The 16,158-nt window shown below is 49.3% G+C and overlaps 2 protein-coding genes across 3 annotated transcripts; one reads left to right on the top strand and one right to left on the bottom strand.

Moving 5' to 3' along the window:
- The first annotated feature begins 381 nt into the window (after nucleotides 1-381).
- On the top strand, nucleotides 382-9,922 carry SV2A (synaptic vesicle glycoprotein 2A). The gene is made up of 12 exons (XM_086718082.1): nucleotides 382-1,003; nucleotides 2,282-2,462; nucleotides 3,293-3,444; nucleotides 3,556-3,689; nucleotides 4,331-4,420; nucleotides 4,660-4,770; nucleotides 4,941-5,029; nucleotides 5,332-5,496; nucleotides 5,690-5,823; nucleotides 6,720-6,926; nucleotides 7,531-7,690; nucleotides 8,091-9,922. Exons 1-12 carry the CDS (start codon nucleotides 382-384, stop codon nucleotides 8,272-8,274), a joined length of 2,229 nt encoding a protein of 742 aa, XP_086574208.1. The 3' UTR covers nucleotides 8,275-9,922.
- Nucleotides 5,999-14,204, bottom strand: BOLA1 (bolA family member 1). 2 transcript variants are annotated; one of them, XM_086718091.1, is made up of 4 exons: nucleotides 14,069-14,204; nucleotides 13,497-13,715; nucleotides 7,009-7,110; nucleotides 5,999-6,138 (listed from the first exon to the last, which is right to left on the bottom strand). In XM_086718091.1, exons 2-4 carry the CDS (start codon nucleotides 13,710-13,712, stop codon nucleotides 6,124-6,126), a joined length of 333 nt encoding a protein of 110 aa, XP_086574217.1. In that variant the 5' UTR covers nucleotides 13,713-13,715; nucleotides 14,069-14,204; the 3' UTR covers nucleotides 5,999-6,123. The 2 variants fall into 2 exon arrangements, with proteins under 2 accessions (XP_086574217.1, XP_086574216.1); XM_086718090.1 differs by lacking the exons at nucleotides 5,999-6,138; nucleotides 7,009-7,110 and having other exon boundaries at nucleotides 12,978-13,715.
- Nucleotides 14,205-16,158: the final 1,954 nt, after the last annotated feature.

The raw sequence follows: 16,158 nt of genomic DNA, 5'->3' as shown, positions 1-16,158 counted from the left end.
CCATTTTAGGCCTCACCACCTCCTTTTTTCCCCCCCTCTTATATTTTCTAGATCTCAAGAGGCTTCTTGAAGAGAAGTAGGCGGCCTTTCCTGAGTTATCCTGGCTCCCCATCTTAGCTTGCACAACCTAGCTCCCCCTCCCCTTCCCATTCTGCTGTTCCCCTTTTCCCTTCCCCATGTATCCAACTGAACTGGCCAGAACTCCTCTCCCTCCTTTCCCTTCCTACACACTCACTGGCCAGGTCCTATTTGCTCCTATTCTGTGCCCAGAGATACTTGAATCCACTTCATCTGAGTAACTGGGGGAAGGAATCTTTCTGACTTCACAAGTCCTTGAGCAGGGAGTGGAGGAGTCTAGTGAAGCATTCCCAAAGACCCATCATGGAAGAAGGCTTCAGAGACCGGGCAGCTTTCATCCGTGGGGCCAAAGACATTGCCAAGGAAGTCAAGAAGCATGCGGCCAAGAAGGTGGTAAAGGGCCTGGACAGAGTCCAGGACGAATATTCCCGCAGATCCTACTCCCGCTTTGAGGAGGAGGAGGATGATGATGACTACCCTGCCCCTGCTGATGGCTATTACCGTGGGGAAGGAGCCCAGGATGAGGAAGAAGGTGGTGCATCTAGTGATGCTACTGAAGGCCACGACGAGGATGACGAGATCTACGAGGGGGAATATCAGGGCATCCCCAGGGCAGAGTCTGGGGGCAAAGGCGAGCGGATGGCTGATGGGGCTCCCCTGGCTGGAGTAAGGGGGGGCTTGGGCGATGGGGAGGGCCCCCCTGGTGGCCGGGGGGAGGCACAGCGGCGGAAAGAACGGGAAGAACTGGCTCAGCAGTATGAAGCCATCCTACGGGAGTGTGGCCATGGCCGCTTCCAGTGGACACTCTATTTCGTGCTTGGTCTGGCACTGATGGCTGATGGTGTCGAGGTCTTTGTGGTGGGCTTTGTGCTGCCTAGCGCTGAGAAAGACATGTGCCTGTCGGACTCCAACAAAGGCATGCTAGGTAAGACACACTGGGGGGCCCTCCAGCCCTGTCCTGCCCCAAACTCTAGAAAAACCTCTGCTCCTGAGAACCCGTCCTTACCGCTCCCTAGGACCCCGATCCCAAAATGTCCCCAGAGGGCGTGGAGTTCCTCTGCATGCTCATCCCTCACAAACCCTTCTCTTGGGGTTGGGTCACAGTGAGGTTGTTTGTGCAAGAGAGGCTTGGGGAAGGGCAGCTGGGCTGGGGCTTGGGGCAGTGGCTGGGTGGTGGTCTGCTTAGTTAGTTCTGCAGGAGGTGGCCATGGTGGGATGGGCCCCTGTTGGGTGTTTCTTCAGAGACTTCCCTTCTGTCATCTTGTTCCTTTTCCCTGATCAGAGAAACAAGAAGTCAGTGTCCAAACTCCCTAGTTTAAACGAGGAGTCAGTTTAGTAGGGTGGGGATCGGGGAGGAAGCCCAGGTCTGCCTTCAGCCAGAGAAATTGGCCATGCTTGCTCTTGGCAAGCCTTGGGAGTGTTCAAGGGCCAGTGAGTGGTCTCTAATGGCTCTTCCTGATGTGGACCCTGGGGGAGGAAACCGCCTGGACTCACCCACAAAAGGTCTCTTGGTCTTGCACTGCTCCCAAGTTGCCATGAGATGTTGGGGAGATCCCCACTCCTTGGGGCTTGGCTGAAGCATGGGTAAAATGCAGAGTTTGGAGTAGATTGATTTTTAGAGTTATTCCAACTCTGAATGTAGGAAGGAAATAAGGAACAGGAGAGTTTTAGGACCAGAAGCATTGGAGCTGGGGGAGTAAAGCACGGGTTTTGTGGGGGGGGGACTGAAGAAATGGAGGTGCTTTCCTAGGGACACAGGAGATCTCTCCTGCTGCTTTCAGGACGTCAAGGCAGGGAGGGAGAGGGGACCCTGGAAGGTCTGGGAATTTGGGTAGATCCATTACTCCTTCTAGGCAAGCCAGAGATGGGGGTGTGTTGTGTGTGTGTGAGAGAGACAGAGACAGAGAGACAGAGACACAATGAGAGATGAGAGCAAGCAAGAGAGCAGGAGGAAGAGAAAGAATTCTGGGGGTCTCCCATGTCTGCATTCCTGCCTTTGAATCTCTGGTCTGCAGAGATGACATTCCATGAGCAAAGACAGAACTCTCACTTGCTCTCATCTCTGGGTAGACTTACCTATCCTAGAAGTCTTCCAGCTCCTCAATCCATTCTGCTGCAGCTCTAGCTCATTTAATGCTCAAAAAGTGAGCGAACTGAGGCGTGTCTGCTCATACCTCTGCTGTCTCTGTTTCCCTCCCTGCAGGCCTTATAGTCTACCTGGGCATGATGGTGGGAGCCTTTCTCTGGGGAGGTCTGGCTGATCGGCTGGGTCGGAGGCAATGTCTGCTCATCTCGCTCTCAGTCAACAGCGTCTTCGCCTTTTTCTCATCTTTCGTCCAGGGTTATGGCACTTTCCTCTTCTGCCGCCTCCTTTCTGGGGTTGGGTGAGTGGCCACCTCCTAAGCCCCTGGAGGCAGTCCTGAGGGAGGACTGTGCCTTTGTCGCCGTTATGTTTCCAGAACCCAGCACAGTGCCAGGCACACCAGATGCATCTCAAATATGTATGAATTGAATGAATGAACTCCTTTCTCCTACCGTCTTTAGGCCAGCTTCCCCCTGTCCTGGACCCACCTACCGCCTGCCCAGAGCACCATTCCATGTCTCGTCCACTCCTGAGTCCTCCACCCCACCCTCCAGTTCCATTCTGAGCCTGGCTCCATGACGAGAGGCCTGGTGGGTCTCAGCTGTACCCCTGGGTGCCTGTGAACCCCGGAGTTATCCCCTTCCGAGTCTCCATCTTTCCTGCATTTGACAGCAGACCTTTCTGTTAACACCCACAGCTGCCAGAAATGTGACGCGTTGACCCACCACACTCCCACACTCCCTGAGCCGTCTGCGTGCATTCTTTGCCCTGTCTGCAAGCTCTTTTCTGGCCTGCTCCCGCATCCCTGCCCTCGGACTCCTCTTTGCCTAGCTTTTTCCTGTGGGGATTTTCCCTCTTTTCTGTAATCATCTTCTGTCTCTTGCAACTCAGTAGCCATCTTCAAGGTTCAATGTTTGTTCCTTCCCTTCCCCTCAGACCTCCCTGCCTGTTCCCCAGGGTCCTGAGGATGGGTGCATAACAGCTGGTGGTGAGGGAGTGTATAGGGCACTGTGTGAGAAGTCTCTTTAACAAGGTGTGGAAGATGAAAGGCACTTGGGGATCCAGAGCACTGGGGCAGGGGATCGGAAATAGGGCCATTTTCTAATGCTGAATTCTCACAATGCTCCCCAGGATTGGAGGGTCCATCCCCATTGTCTTCTCTTATTTCTCGGAGTTTCTGGCCCAGGAGAAACGTGGGGAGCATTTGAGCTGGCTCTGCATGTTTTGGATGATTGGTGGAGTGTATGCAGCTGCTATGGCCTGGGCCATCATCCCCCACTACGGTAGGCAGTCCCCGGGGAATGCACCCCAGCCTCTCTCCCTCTTCTCCTGTGTGCCCTGTGGTGGGAGCCCCCAGCCTCTGGCCTTTCTGATGCTGTGACTGTCCCTGCCAGGGTGGAGCTTTCAGATGGGGTCCGCTTACCAGTTCCACAGCTGGAGGGTTTTTGTCCTCGTCTGCGCCTTCCCTTCTGTGTTTGCCATCGGAGCTCTGACCACACAGCCTGAGAGCCCCCGCTTCTTCCTGGAGGTGAATGGGGCCAGGGCTAGGCTGGGGGAGGGGCAGCAGGGGGCTCTGTGCTCAAACACTCACGGTGGGTTTGGTTTGTGGGACCCTCACAGGGCCCATACTCCTGGGGACTTTATCTTGCTTCCTTTTTCTTACATTGTATCTCCAGAGGGGCTCTGTGGGTGGAGAAACCAGGGTACCTGCCCAACCATGGGTGGTTTAAGATGTTGCAGGTGGGCGCTCTGCCCCTGACTTTATCACTCAAGAGAAGTTCCCACCCTGTGCTTCTTCCCCCTCCAAGTAGATCTTGGTCCAGAAGCTTAGGATGCTGTCCCTCCTCTGACAACCTCCCTGCCCCTTGCCAGCAATTCCCTTGTCTTCAGTTTTCTCTTTCCATTGTTCCAGGGGATCCCTAGGACCTGTAGTTGTAGCTGTCTCCTGGACTCCCCCGACACTTGCTCAAGTCTTATTACATTTTGCTGTACCCCTGCTTGGGGCTCTTTAATTGTGGGTGATGTACACACCCACAGGTCAGAGGTAGGGGTGGGAGACTTTTTGTGTCCTGTGACTACAGAAGCCACACTGGAGGAAAAGGGGGTCTATTACCCTGGGTCAGGGAGGAGCTAACCTGGGAATTGTGGGAATTGTGTCTGTGGCTCTAGAACGGGAAGCATGATGAGGCCTGGATGGTGCTGAAGCAGGTTCATGACACCAACATGCGAGCCAAGGGACATCCTGAGCGAGTCTTCTCAGTAAGCCAGAGCCCCTCCCCTCAACCTCCAAGGCCCTCAAGCCCCAGCCCCACCCAGCCCCTCTCTGGATACCACCCCATGCTTCCCTAGACATCTCCCACCACATTCTCCCTCAATGTCCTCTCTCAGAGTATCGCATCCACCCCCTGCTGCCATTTTGCTACTGTTTTGAAACTGAAGCCCCTGGATGGGGTTGGGAAATAGACTATGTGACTGCTAACCGCTTCTCTTGACCCCAGGTAACTCACATTAAGACAATTCATCAGGAGGATGAGTTGATTGAAATCCAGTCAGACACAGGGACCTGGTACCAGCGCTGGGGGGTCCGGGCCCTGAGCCTGGGAGGGCAGGTAATGAAGGACGGTGTGGTGAAGAGAGGGAAGGGAGTGGGAGAGGCGGAGACAAAGGCCTGTTTGTGGGGTGAACTGAAGGGAAGGGGGACGGGAGAAAGTGGGGGAACTGGGGTGGGAGTGTTAGAAGTCAGTACAGCTGCTATCTGACTTTGTTTTGTTCCACCTAGGTTTGGGGGAATTTCCTCTCCTGTTTTGGTCCAGAATATCGACGCATCACTCTGATGATGATGGGTGTGTGGTTCACCATGTCATTCAGGTGAGGAGGTGTGTGGGGGCAGTGGGGATCTAAGTCCTGAGGGATGAACGGAGGTTAGACAGTCTGGGGTGGGGTGGTGGCAGGGAGACTGTTAGGCCAATGGAGGAGCAAATGGCTGGGAGATGAGAGTACAGTGGGTGGGCAGAAGAACCTGAAGTCCCTGAGACCAACAGCAATGAAGGGAGGAGTGCTGAGGGATGAGACTGGAGAGGCAAGCAAGGTCCTGACTCTCCACCCCCTCATTCTGGACCCTCTGGTTCTAATCGTGAGCCCATCTGATTCCATCGCGCTTGACTCTTCAGCTACTATGGCCTGACTGTCTGGTTTCCTGACATGATCCGCCACCTCCAGGCGGTGGACTACGAAGCCCGCACCAAACTGTTCTCTGGGGAGCATGTAGAGCATGTGACCTTTAACTTCACTCTGGAGAATCAGATCCACAGAGGGGGACAGTACTTCAATGACAAGTACGTGGGGACGCTTACATTTCACTTCTTCCCTGTTCCTTCTACCCCTTGTCTCTTGCATGGGTCTGGGAGTTTTTTAGACAGGGTCTTTGGGAGTAAATACCTGTGGTTTCTCCTCAATTCCAAGGGAGTGAGTCTTGGAGGAGGGTATGAGGGTAAGGGGGAAGTGTTTCTCATCATCCTGGCCTTACAGGTTCATTGGGCTACGTCTGAAGTCAGTGTCCTTTGAGGATTCCCTATTTGAGGAGTGTTATTTTGAGGATGTCACTTCGAGCAACACATTTTTCCGCAACTGCACATTCATCAACACTGTATTCTATAATACTGGTAAGATGCCTTGGCTGGTGCCTGTCGGACCAAAGGGTTGAGTGGACCTTGAAGAGGGGAGAAGGAACGTTCCTCACTCCCTAGTTCAGGGTTCACAAACTGAGCTCTCTGGGGCCCTGTAGGAAAGTGGTGTGGGGGCCTATTATCTACCACCAATAATTCCAAAAACTGAACAGACACTGAACATTTTTCTGTAATAGTTTTAAGAATATCTGGCAAAAACATCAAGTTTCTTTACCTTTGAGCTGGAATTAAAGCAAATCTGCATTGTTATCAGCGTACTTTTGAAGTGGGCAAAACTCATTCAAACAGGGCCTTCAGGGGAAAAACAACAACAACAAAAAGGAATATTTTCTGGGTAAAAGGTTGCGAATCATTACATTAGTCCGGTTTTTTAAAACAGTGATTCTCAAACTACATGCACATGAAATGCTACTTTGCCAGCTAGACTGAGGTTCCCACCCCTAATGGAGCACTGGGTGAGTTTTTCCCAACTTGCAGGGAAAAATAATGGAAAGGGCTTTTAATGATTTTTAATATTTTTCTTGGTAATTTTTCCTAAACCCATGGCACTGCTACTGCTTATAGTCAGCTAGGGCAGACCAAAAGAATGAATAAGAAGCAAAGATTATTAACGAGAAAACTTGGAAACAGCCAGTCCCACTGTTTCATTTCATAGACTATGGTCATTTTCTGCTGTAAAGATTTCTAGTTCCTATGGTGATATTATTTGATGTTTTACAATGAAGGCCCTGAGCAGTTTTGAGAGCCCCTTCCCCCCCCCCCCCCCGCAACTAACCCCACAAAGGCAGAGTCCTGAGCCATAAGCAGTAGCAGCTTCCCCCTCCCTCTCACATTTGCCATGACTGCCTTCCTGTCTTGGTTTTTGCCCGCAGACCTGTTTGAGTACAAGTTCGTGAACAGCCGTCTGGTGAACAGCACGTTCCTGCACAACAAGGAGGGCTGCCCACTAGACGTGACAGGGACTGGTGAAGGCGCCTACATGGTGTACTTTGTCAGTTTCCTGGGGACGCTGGCTGTACTTCCTGGGAATATCGTGTCTGCCCTGCTCATGGACAAGATTGGCAGGCTCCGAATGCTTGGTAAGGGGGTGGGTGGGTGGTGGTGTGTCAGAACTGATAAGGGGGCTGGGGAGCAGGGTGAGGCTGTCAACAGGCTTCTTACCTTATTCTGAAGGAATAGCTTAGCTAGAGAAGGTTCTCGCTCTCGTGTCTTCTGCTTAGGTCTTGGCTGCAAGATGGGGTGGGGCCTGACCTGGAAGTTTCTCTGGGGGAAAAAGGAGGTAGACAGATTAGCAAGTGCAACCGGCTTTGAGGTTATGGGTGTTGAATCTCAGCTCCACCACTTAACCTTGGCCAAGTTACTTTATGAGCCCAGCTGTGACATATGCAAAACGGGGGTGATGATAGTACCTACCCCATTGGGTTGATGTATTAGATCAATGCATATAAAGCATCAAGCTGCTTGACCCATAGCTGTCATTGAAGAAATGGTTGTTACTGATATTATCAATAAAAATATAATTATAAGGAAGGATAGGGATGGGTGAAGCGCCTTCCTTTTGAGTACTCTGGGAAAAAGATCTCATCTTGGGCTTCCCTCAAACCTAGTTTGAGGGCACAGGGTGGGTTGTGGATGAGCATCACTTGGCCAGGTTCATGCCACTCCCTCATTTCCTGGCTCTAGCTGGCTCCAGCGTGATGTCCTGTGTCTCCTGCTTCTTCCTGTCTTTTGGGAACAGCGAGTCAGCCATGATCGCTCTGCTCTGCCTTTTTGGGGGGGTCAGCATTGCATCCTGGAACGCGCTGGACGTGTTGACTGTTGAACTCTACCCCTCGGACAAGAGGTAGTTGGAGTGTCGTGGGGGCAGGGCAGCCGGTTTAGGGTCTACACGGCGGCGGCGGGAAAGTGGGGTGAGGAGGCGGCTGAATGGGAAATCATCCGTAGGGTTAACAGAATATACTTTCCCATTGATTTTCTGCTCTAAGAGCTGGTAGCTTTTGTATTCACTCCTTGCAGCCTGAACTATTAACCTAATTTTTTGGTCTTCTTTTCCCTTTGCCTCCCAATCTGTATTCCCTGATGTACATGCCTCACCTCTCTGATCTTTCCATCCTTCATCTCCCTTTTGCACACTGCCTGCCATCTCTCCTTCACTTTCCCACCTACTCACCTGTCCCCTGCAAACCCTCCTATGCTTCTTCCTTTGTCTCCCCTTTGCACTGCACTGGGGGTCTCCTGAGCAGGACCACAGCCTTCGGCTTCCTGAATGCCCTCTGTAAGCTGGCAGCTGTGCTGGGGATCAGCATCTTCACATCCTTTGTGGGAATCACCAAGGCTGCCCCCATCCTGTTTGCCTCAGCTGCCCTTGCCCTCGGTAGTTCTCTGGCCCTGAAGCTGCCTGAGACCCGGGGGCAGGTGCTGCAGTGAGAGGGCCTCAGGGCCTTTGAGGGTGGCAGGCACACTGTGAGACCAACAGCTCCTCCTTTTCCCTCCCTGCCCTGCCATCCTGGCCCCAGAGTCCCCACTCCCCTGTGTTCAGTGTCTTAGCCATGTGTGTGTGCGTATGCATGTGTGTGACCCCGTGGGCAGGGATACAGGGAAGGCTCCTTCATCCCAGTTTTGGGATGCAGCTCTACTCCCCACCCCTTGACGTGCACACCCTTCTCCCCCAGTGTTAGTGAGGGGCCCTAGCTCTTCCTGGCTCCAGGGGCTCCAGCACAGGCTTCCTGCCCTCCCCCTCATTCCCTCTGCCTAGGCCCTGGTGAAACCATGGGCATGTGGTTATGCTGGGAGCTGGGGCTTGGTGTAGTCCATGGACCAAAAGAACTTAAGAGTCAGAAAGGCCGCAGGTGCCCTCTCACACCTGTTGGATGCTGGGGGAGTAGCAATAAACCTCAGCCCCCTGGCCTCCATTTTCCCCTCAATTTGGGCTATAAGTAAGAAGCCTGAATTTTATTAAATTAGCTTTCTGATTCTTATTTATTTATATATTAAGTTCTGAGGCAGCTCAGCAGGACTGTGTGTGTGAATGCATGTGTAACACTTATGTACGTGTGTGTATGTGCCGTGGGGCGGGGTGTCACCATACTGTCCTAAGATACAGCCAAGGATAATCTCAGTGGACACACACACTACTCTGCCTCCCACAGTACCTCCCCTAATCTTATTTTTGTGCCAGGCCTGGGAGGGAGGTGCCCCAGGCCAGGCTAGGATAAGAGTCCCACAGTCTAGAGAGACCTGAGGGCACCTGACAAGGTCCAAATCCTCCCCTCCCTCAAGAAGCACAGGCCTCTGGAGTGAGAGGCTCCACCCACTATAGCACAGACAGGGACAGCACAGCTGCCCTCCCACCCCCAACCTGTCCCCTCACACGCAGGGTAGCAGGGGAGGGAAAGAAACCAGGCATATGGTCAAACCAGCAGATCAAAAAGCACAAGGAGCTGGGGCAGGGGCAGGAGGCAGGGGCCCTCCCAGGGACTCCTCTGAAGGGGGAAGAAGGTTAGACAATAAGCCAGGGACCCCTAATGTGGGACCAGAAGCCTCAGTTTCCCTGTCTCACCCTTTCTACAAGATACCCCCTGTAGGTTAAGCTGCCCTTGCCCCACCCCACTCTGTGTGGCTGCTTTCTTTGGTGCCCTCCTGCCCTCCACTGTAGCTGTGATGTGTTGTAGTTTTTAGCTGTTTGTAAAACGTTAAAAAAAAAAAAAAAAGTGAAAAGGAAAAAAGTGAAAACAACAACGAAAAATCCAAATTCATCTTCCTCATGCTGCGTCTGGTGCCCCCACCCTATAGTCACTCCCCCACATTTTGTAACACTGACCCAGGTGGGGACTGTTTAACTCTTTGGTGTCTGTGCTCAAAGGACTGCCTTCTCCAGTGCCCAGTGTATGAGTGTGTACCCCCTTTCCTCACCCTTCATTTGCTGGACGCAGCCTTCTCCCTTCTACCCCCTGGAGGGACCCATCCATCTCTCCTGCTCTCCTGGGACACCCTAAACCCAACTCTGTTGATGTGAAAAATGAAATGAAAAATATTGATGAAAAATAAAAAGGAAATAAATCCTTAAGATCCAAAATGGCTACATCTCCTTCTTTGCCACTCCACCTACGTCCTCTGCCTGCTTGGAAGGAAAGGTGGTGAGATGGAAATGCCATTCCTCTCTCCCCAAACTGAAAGCCAGAATAATATGATGCACCATATTTATTTCCTCAATTGGCCACTTTATCCTGACCTTTTCACTTCTACAGATGGAGGGTCTTCTCAGTCTCTGGGATTTGAAAACTTGGAGTAATGTCCTGCAACTCGATAGCAAAAACAACTAATAACCTGATTTTAAAAGGGGGCTAAAGACTTGAATAGACATTTCTCCAAAGAAGAACACAAGTAGCCAACAGGTATATGGAAAAATGCTCAACACCACTAACCATCAGGGAAACGCAAATCAAAACCACAATGAGACACTTCACACCTGTCAGGATGGCTATTACCAAAAACTATCCCCCCCCCCCAAAAAAAACCCAAACACAACAAAATACTAAAGGTGTTAGTGAAGATGTGGAGAAACTGGAACACTAGTACACAGGGGGAACGCAACATGATGCAGCTGCTATGCGAAAGAATATGGAGGTTACTCAAAAAATTAAAAATAGAACTACCATATGATCCAACAATCCCACTTCTGGGTATTTATCAAAAGAACTAAAATCAGGGGTGCCTGGGTGGCTCAGTCGGTTAAGCATCAGACTTCGGCTCAGGTCATGATCTCACGGTTTGTGAGTTTGAGCCCTGCGTCAGGCTCTGAGCGATCAGCACAGAGACTGCTTTGGATTCTATGTCTCCCTCTCTCTCTGCCCCTCCCCTGCTCGCGTTCTCTCTCTCTCAAAAATAACATAAAAAAAAAACCTGAAATCAGGATCTTGGCAACATTAGTACTCCCACGTTCACTGCAGCAGTATTCACAATAGCTAAGACACGGAAATAACCTAAATGTTCATCGGCAGATGAACTGATAATGAAAATGTGGTATATATACACAATGGAAAGCCATTCAGCTTTTAAAAAGGAAATTCTGCAATATGTGATAATATGAACCAATCATGAGGATATTAAGTCACATAAGCCAGTTGCAGAAAGTCAAATACCAAATAATTCTATTAGTTAGCTGAAAATAGTCAAATTCATAGAATCAAAGAGTAGAATGATGGTTGCCAGGAGCAGGGAAGAGAAGGAAATGGGGAGTTACTAATCAAAGAGCATGAAGTTTCAGTTAAGCAAGATGAATAAGCCCTATAGATGTGTATGACTGTACCTATAGTCAATGATAATGAATTGTATTCTTAAAAATCTGTTGAGAGTAGACCTTATGTTGTGTTACCACCATAATAAAACAGAATTTACAAAAATAAAATTAAAAAAACCCTAAATCAAAACAAAAATTTATGAGCGTTTCTTGAGGATAGAGCCAGCTTTCCTCCAAATCCTCTTGTGTGTCTTTTAAAGATAGATTCCAGGGGCGCCTGGGTGGCGCAGTCCGTTAAGCGTCCGACTTCAGCCAGGTCACGATCTCGCGGTCCGTGAGTTTGAGCCCCGCGTCAGGCTCTGGGCTGATGGCTCAGAGCCTGGAGCCTGTTTCCGATTCTGTGTCTCCCTCTCTCTCTGCCCCTCCCCCGTTCATGCTCTGTCTCTCTCTGTCCCAAAAATAAATAAACGTTGAAAAAAAAAATTTAATAAAAAAATAAAGATAGATTCCAGATTCCATTCTTGCAGAATCAGAATTCCCCCTCCCCTTTTTTTAAAGAGAGGGGACCTAGAATCCACATTTGAAACAAGCTCCCATGGGAATTCTTATGTTAGGCTATCTGGAAATCACTGCCTGGGTGTTACCCTTGACTCTCCCTCACGTTTTTTTTTCTTTAATGTTTATTTTTGAGAGACAGACGTGAGCAGGCAAGGGGCAGAGAGAGAGGGAGACACAGAATCTGAAGCAGGCTCCAGGCTCTGAGCTGTCAGCACAGAGCCCTATGTGGGGCTCAAACTCACAAACCACGAGATCATGACCTTAGCTGAAGTTGGACACTCAACTGACTGAGCCACCCAGGAGCCCCTCATATTTCTGTTCTAATCAAGACATTTTCTGACTTTTTATGGTAGCTCTCAAAACTTCTTCCTTTCCATTCCTACAGCTGACCTTGAAGTCAGGGTCTCATTTTCACTCTTGGTTGCTCTCTATGCTTCCAATCTCCTATGCTAACCTCCTTACACATCACTGTCAGGATTTACCCCAGAATGCTCTTTGGCATGTCCTTCCTCAAAACTCTTCAATGACTTCCTATTGTCCAACCAGATGCAGTCAAAACTGTAGCTCAAAATGGTCATGATGTATGTTAATCTTTTTCTTTAGTATCTAGATTCTCTTGCCACATTAAGGTCATCAAGGTACTTATCTAGACATCACTTGAGCTCCCCTCAGAAATAGGACTTTAGAAGGCTTGTAAGAAAAAGGGCTATACAAAGTTTTCTCCATCTTCTATACTCATATTCCATGTTATCTTTTCACTGCCTTAGTGTGTTTTCACTTGTCTTGTAAGGATTTTTCTGTTTTCTTTTTTAAAGTTTATTTATTTTGAGATAGAGCACAAGCAGGTGAGGGGCAGAGAGGACAGAATCCCAAGCAGGCTCTGCACCATTAGCACGGAGGCCTACGCAGGGCTCGAACCCACAAACCGTGAGATCACGACCTGAGCCAAGATCAAGAGTCAGGTGCTTAACCAACTGAGCACCCAGGCACGCCTCATAAAGGATATTTCTGAGAAACAAATGCAAATCCTTTTGGAAATGGGTAGGCTGATAGAAAACCAAACATTCTCCCAGTAGGAAATTCAAATATACTTATAACTCCTGCCTCATCCAATCGGTGGCTGCAGTTTCTATGCTTTTGCTTGAGCTCTTCCCCCTCCTTGTAACATCCTTCCTCTCTTTTCTGGTTTAATTCTGTGCTTTCCTTTAAAGATCCAATTAGGCCACTCCCCACAATGAAGCCCTTCTTGCCTACTCTAGGCTACAGGTATCTTTTCCCAAGAACATCTGTAGCACTCATTCAACAGGCCATTATCAACACAAAGCAGTATATCTCCTATGATAATTTATCTTTTAATGTACAGGATTATTTCCAACTCATCAGGTCTGGTGATTCCTTAGTCACAATTTAACATAAAACGACTAGGCAGCTTTTCCTAAATAGTCCAGGGCAAGGGCAGTGGTGAGTGATTCTCTTTCCTTGGATAAGCTTTGATCTGAAATGAGTTGCTATCTCCAGAGGATATATATGTACGTGCTGGCTGAATGGGGCCCAAGGATCCTTGTCCCTTACAAACACCAGACCGTATTGAAGGAAAGCAAGCCCGTAGTTTATTCCCAAACCATTAGGATCCTAGTCTTCCCTCTCTGGGGGCTCAGGGGGTTCCGCGAGTTTTCTTGTTCCCACCCAAGCAAGGGGGGCTTGCGTCCAGTTGAGGGTTCTCCTTCCACTGGGCGGGGGTCCGTGCCTGTATGGCCAATGCGTGGACCGGCCCAGCCAGCTCCTCAGACAGCGCAGCGTGGACCAGCCGATGCCGTTGCAAGGGGCTCAGTCCCTCAAAGCGAGAGCTCACCACCGCCACGCGGAAATGTGTCTCGCTGCCCGGTGGGACCGCATGGCCGCCGCTCTCGTTGCGCAGCTCCAGCACCTCGGGGTTCAGGGCCTGCTCTAACTTCGTGCGAATGGCTGCCTCGACGGGACCGACAGTCCCCAATCCAGCGCTGCTCCGGGACAGACAGACACGACCGGCCATCGCGAACAGGCGCCCGACCAGCTGCACACTCAGCATCCGCTAACGCAGAGACAAGGCCCAGAGCAGTGAGGGTCTGGGCCTTCCACCTGGTGAGAGCCCCGTCTCCCACCTCCAGCCGCCCACGTCCACACCCGGCTCCCGCAGGGTGCCCGCCTCGACTCCAGACACCGCCCCTTTCCTCCGGATGACGCGGGGGGGGGGGGGGGCGGTGGGGGGAGGGTTGGCCTCCAGCCGCCGACAGCAGAGGAGCGACGGGGGGCAGGGGTTGGAAAGGGCCTCCGAGAGGCACGTTTAGCAGGAGTCGGCTGGGGGTTGCAAAGGTAGGGTATGTGCAACTCCGGGTTGTGGTTGAGCCACGGTCCCCTTTGAACCCCAGGCTGGGCCTTTTCTACCTTCCACTCAGCCTTGGCTACCGCAGTCGTCGCTCAGAAACCCGACTCCTGAAGTTCTCGGCTAAATGAGGACCCCGCGTCTTGAGGCACGCTGGGAAATGGAGTTCTGACTACGCGATAGTAGCCTGGGCAGACGCCACGTGATGCCCCGAGGTATCACGGGAATTGTAGTCTGTGATTTTTTTTTTTTTTTTTTTTTTCCCAACTCGTGGTTTTAGGTTTTGAAGCAGAATGATGCAAAAAACAAACAAACAAAACAAAACAAAACAAAAAACCACCGCCGGGAATTCCTGCGCAGTTGGGACTGCTGTTATTTGTTGCATTTTATTGTCATCTAGCTGAATTCCTTTATTTTATATAAGAGAAAATGGAAGCCCATTTCATTTACTGAATACATAATTACTGAGCGCAGACCATTCCTGAATAAAGCAGGCCCTGTCTCAAGGAGGGTACAGAACCCTGAAGATGAGCAAGTAAGCAGGCAATTACAATACCGTGTGCTAAGTGCTATGATGGGACTGAGAGAACAGGATTCCAAGGAGTCATGTCTCCCAGACTTGGGGGTGCAGAGAAAACTTCAGAGGAGATTTTAGGGTAACAGTCTAGAAGAGACAGCACGAAAGCCTATCTCAGCTCCTCGCAGTCAGGCTGTGGTAGTTGCACATGCAAAGGCCAGAAGAGGGAACTTTGGGGGAGTGGTTACTTTAGGTGTACTTAGGGGTAGTTGGAGCCCACGGGGCAGAGATGATGGCGATGGGAAGTAAGTAGGAAGGCCTGCCTGGGAGAAGGCAGGGGCTAGACCATACTGGGCCTTGTGGGCCAGTCTTTTTCCTGGGAGCGATGGGAAGCTAATGAAGATTTTAAGCAGGGCTGTAACAGGATGAGACTTTTTTTTTTTTCCAAGATGATATATAAGCTTTCAATTTGTATTTTATTTTGTATCTTTAATATTTTATCGATTATATCTCCATATATTCCTAAGTATTTTCCCCAACTTCTAATTCGGGAAAAATGTCAAAGCTGCAGAAAATCCAAAGCAACGTCTTCTACCTTTCACTATTTTTTACATTTATATATATAATATACTTATACATATATACTTGTATATTTAAGTACTTTGTATATATCTATATACTTTAAAAATATATTTACATACTTTTTTTTGGTTGAACCACTTGAAAATAAGTTGCAGATAGCAGACATTTCACCATTAAGTACTCCAACATATATCTCCTAAAAACAAGAATATTCCCCTATATAACCACAATAAACTTATCACACTCAAGAAATTTAACATAATGACATATATTTTCCCTACCCTTAAAAATTTTTTTTTTAAACTTTCAGAAAAGCTGCAAGATTAGTACAATGAGCACCCTGTTTACCCTTCATCCAGATTCACTGACATTTTACCTGACTTGCTTTGTCTCTCTTTGAATTTGTATGTATATAATAACAATAATGAAATAATTATTATTTTTGCTGAATCATTTGGGAATTAGTTGCAAAAATATTTACATTGCACCACTATCTACTTCAGCATGTATCTTCTGAGAACAAGGACATTTCCCTACATAATCACAATACCATTACTACACTCAAGACATTTAACCTTCATATAATACTGTTATCTATAGTTGATAGTTGATAGATTTCCCCAGTTGTCTCATTAGTGATCTTTATAGTTTTTTATTTTTGGAAAGCCAGTCAAGGATCATGCATTGCATTAAACCATCTTTAAATTTGTGTTTTTGCAAAGATCACTGGCTGCAGTGTGAATTGTCAGAGAGGTTAGAGAGCAAGCAGGGAGAGCAGCTGGGAGGTTACTTGTAGCAGTCTAGGTGAGAGATGATGATGGCTTGGATCAAGGTGGCAGCAGTAGAGGCAGAGGTGGAGAGAAACTGTGCTTACAAGATATATATTGGGAGGGAATTCACAGGATGTGGTGATAGGTTAGTTATGGGAGGGGAAGTGTCAAGGATGAGTATCAGGTTTGTGCATCTGGATGGATGGCATTAGTTCCATAAGATATGGACTACTGGAGGGGCACCTTGGTGGCTCAGTCAGCTGAGTGTCCGACTCAAGTTATG

This window comes from Puma concolor, chromosome C1, assembly GCF_028749965.1.
Source record: "Puma concolor isolate L17-30 chromosome C1, mPumCon1.1.hap2, whole genome shotgun sequence".
NCBI lineage: Eukaryota > Metazoa > Chordata > Mammalia > Carnivora > Felidae > Puma > Puma concolor.
Note: the sequence above shows the minus strand (reverse complement) of the source record. Positions and strands in the feature narration are given on the sequence as shown.

What these genes read in the sequence shown, in the direction of transcription:
- SV2A (XM_086718082.1), top strand. Translation starts at nt 382, where the DNA reads ATGGAAGAAGGCTTCAGAGACCGGGCAGCTTTCATCCGTGGGGCCAAA. An exon ending in CTCCAACAAAGGCATGCTAG is followed by an intron (nt 1,004 to 2,281) that starts GTAAGACACACT and finishes CCCTCCCTGCAG; the next exon opens with GCCTTATAGTCTACCTGGGC. An exon ending in GGCCATCATCCCCCACTACG is followed by an intron (nt 3,445 to 3,555) that starts GTAGGCAGTCCC and finishes TGTCCCTGCCAG; the next exon opens with GGTGGAGCTTTCAGATGGGG.
- BOLA1 (XM_086718090.1), bottom strand. Translation starts at nt 13,712, where the DNA reads ATGCTGAGTGTGCAGCTGGTCGGGCGCCTGTTCGCGATGGCCGGTCGT.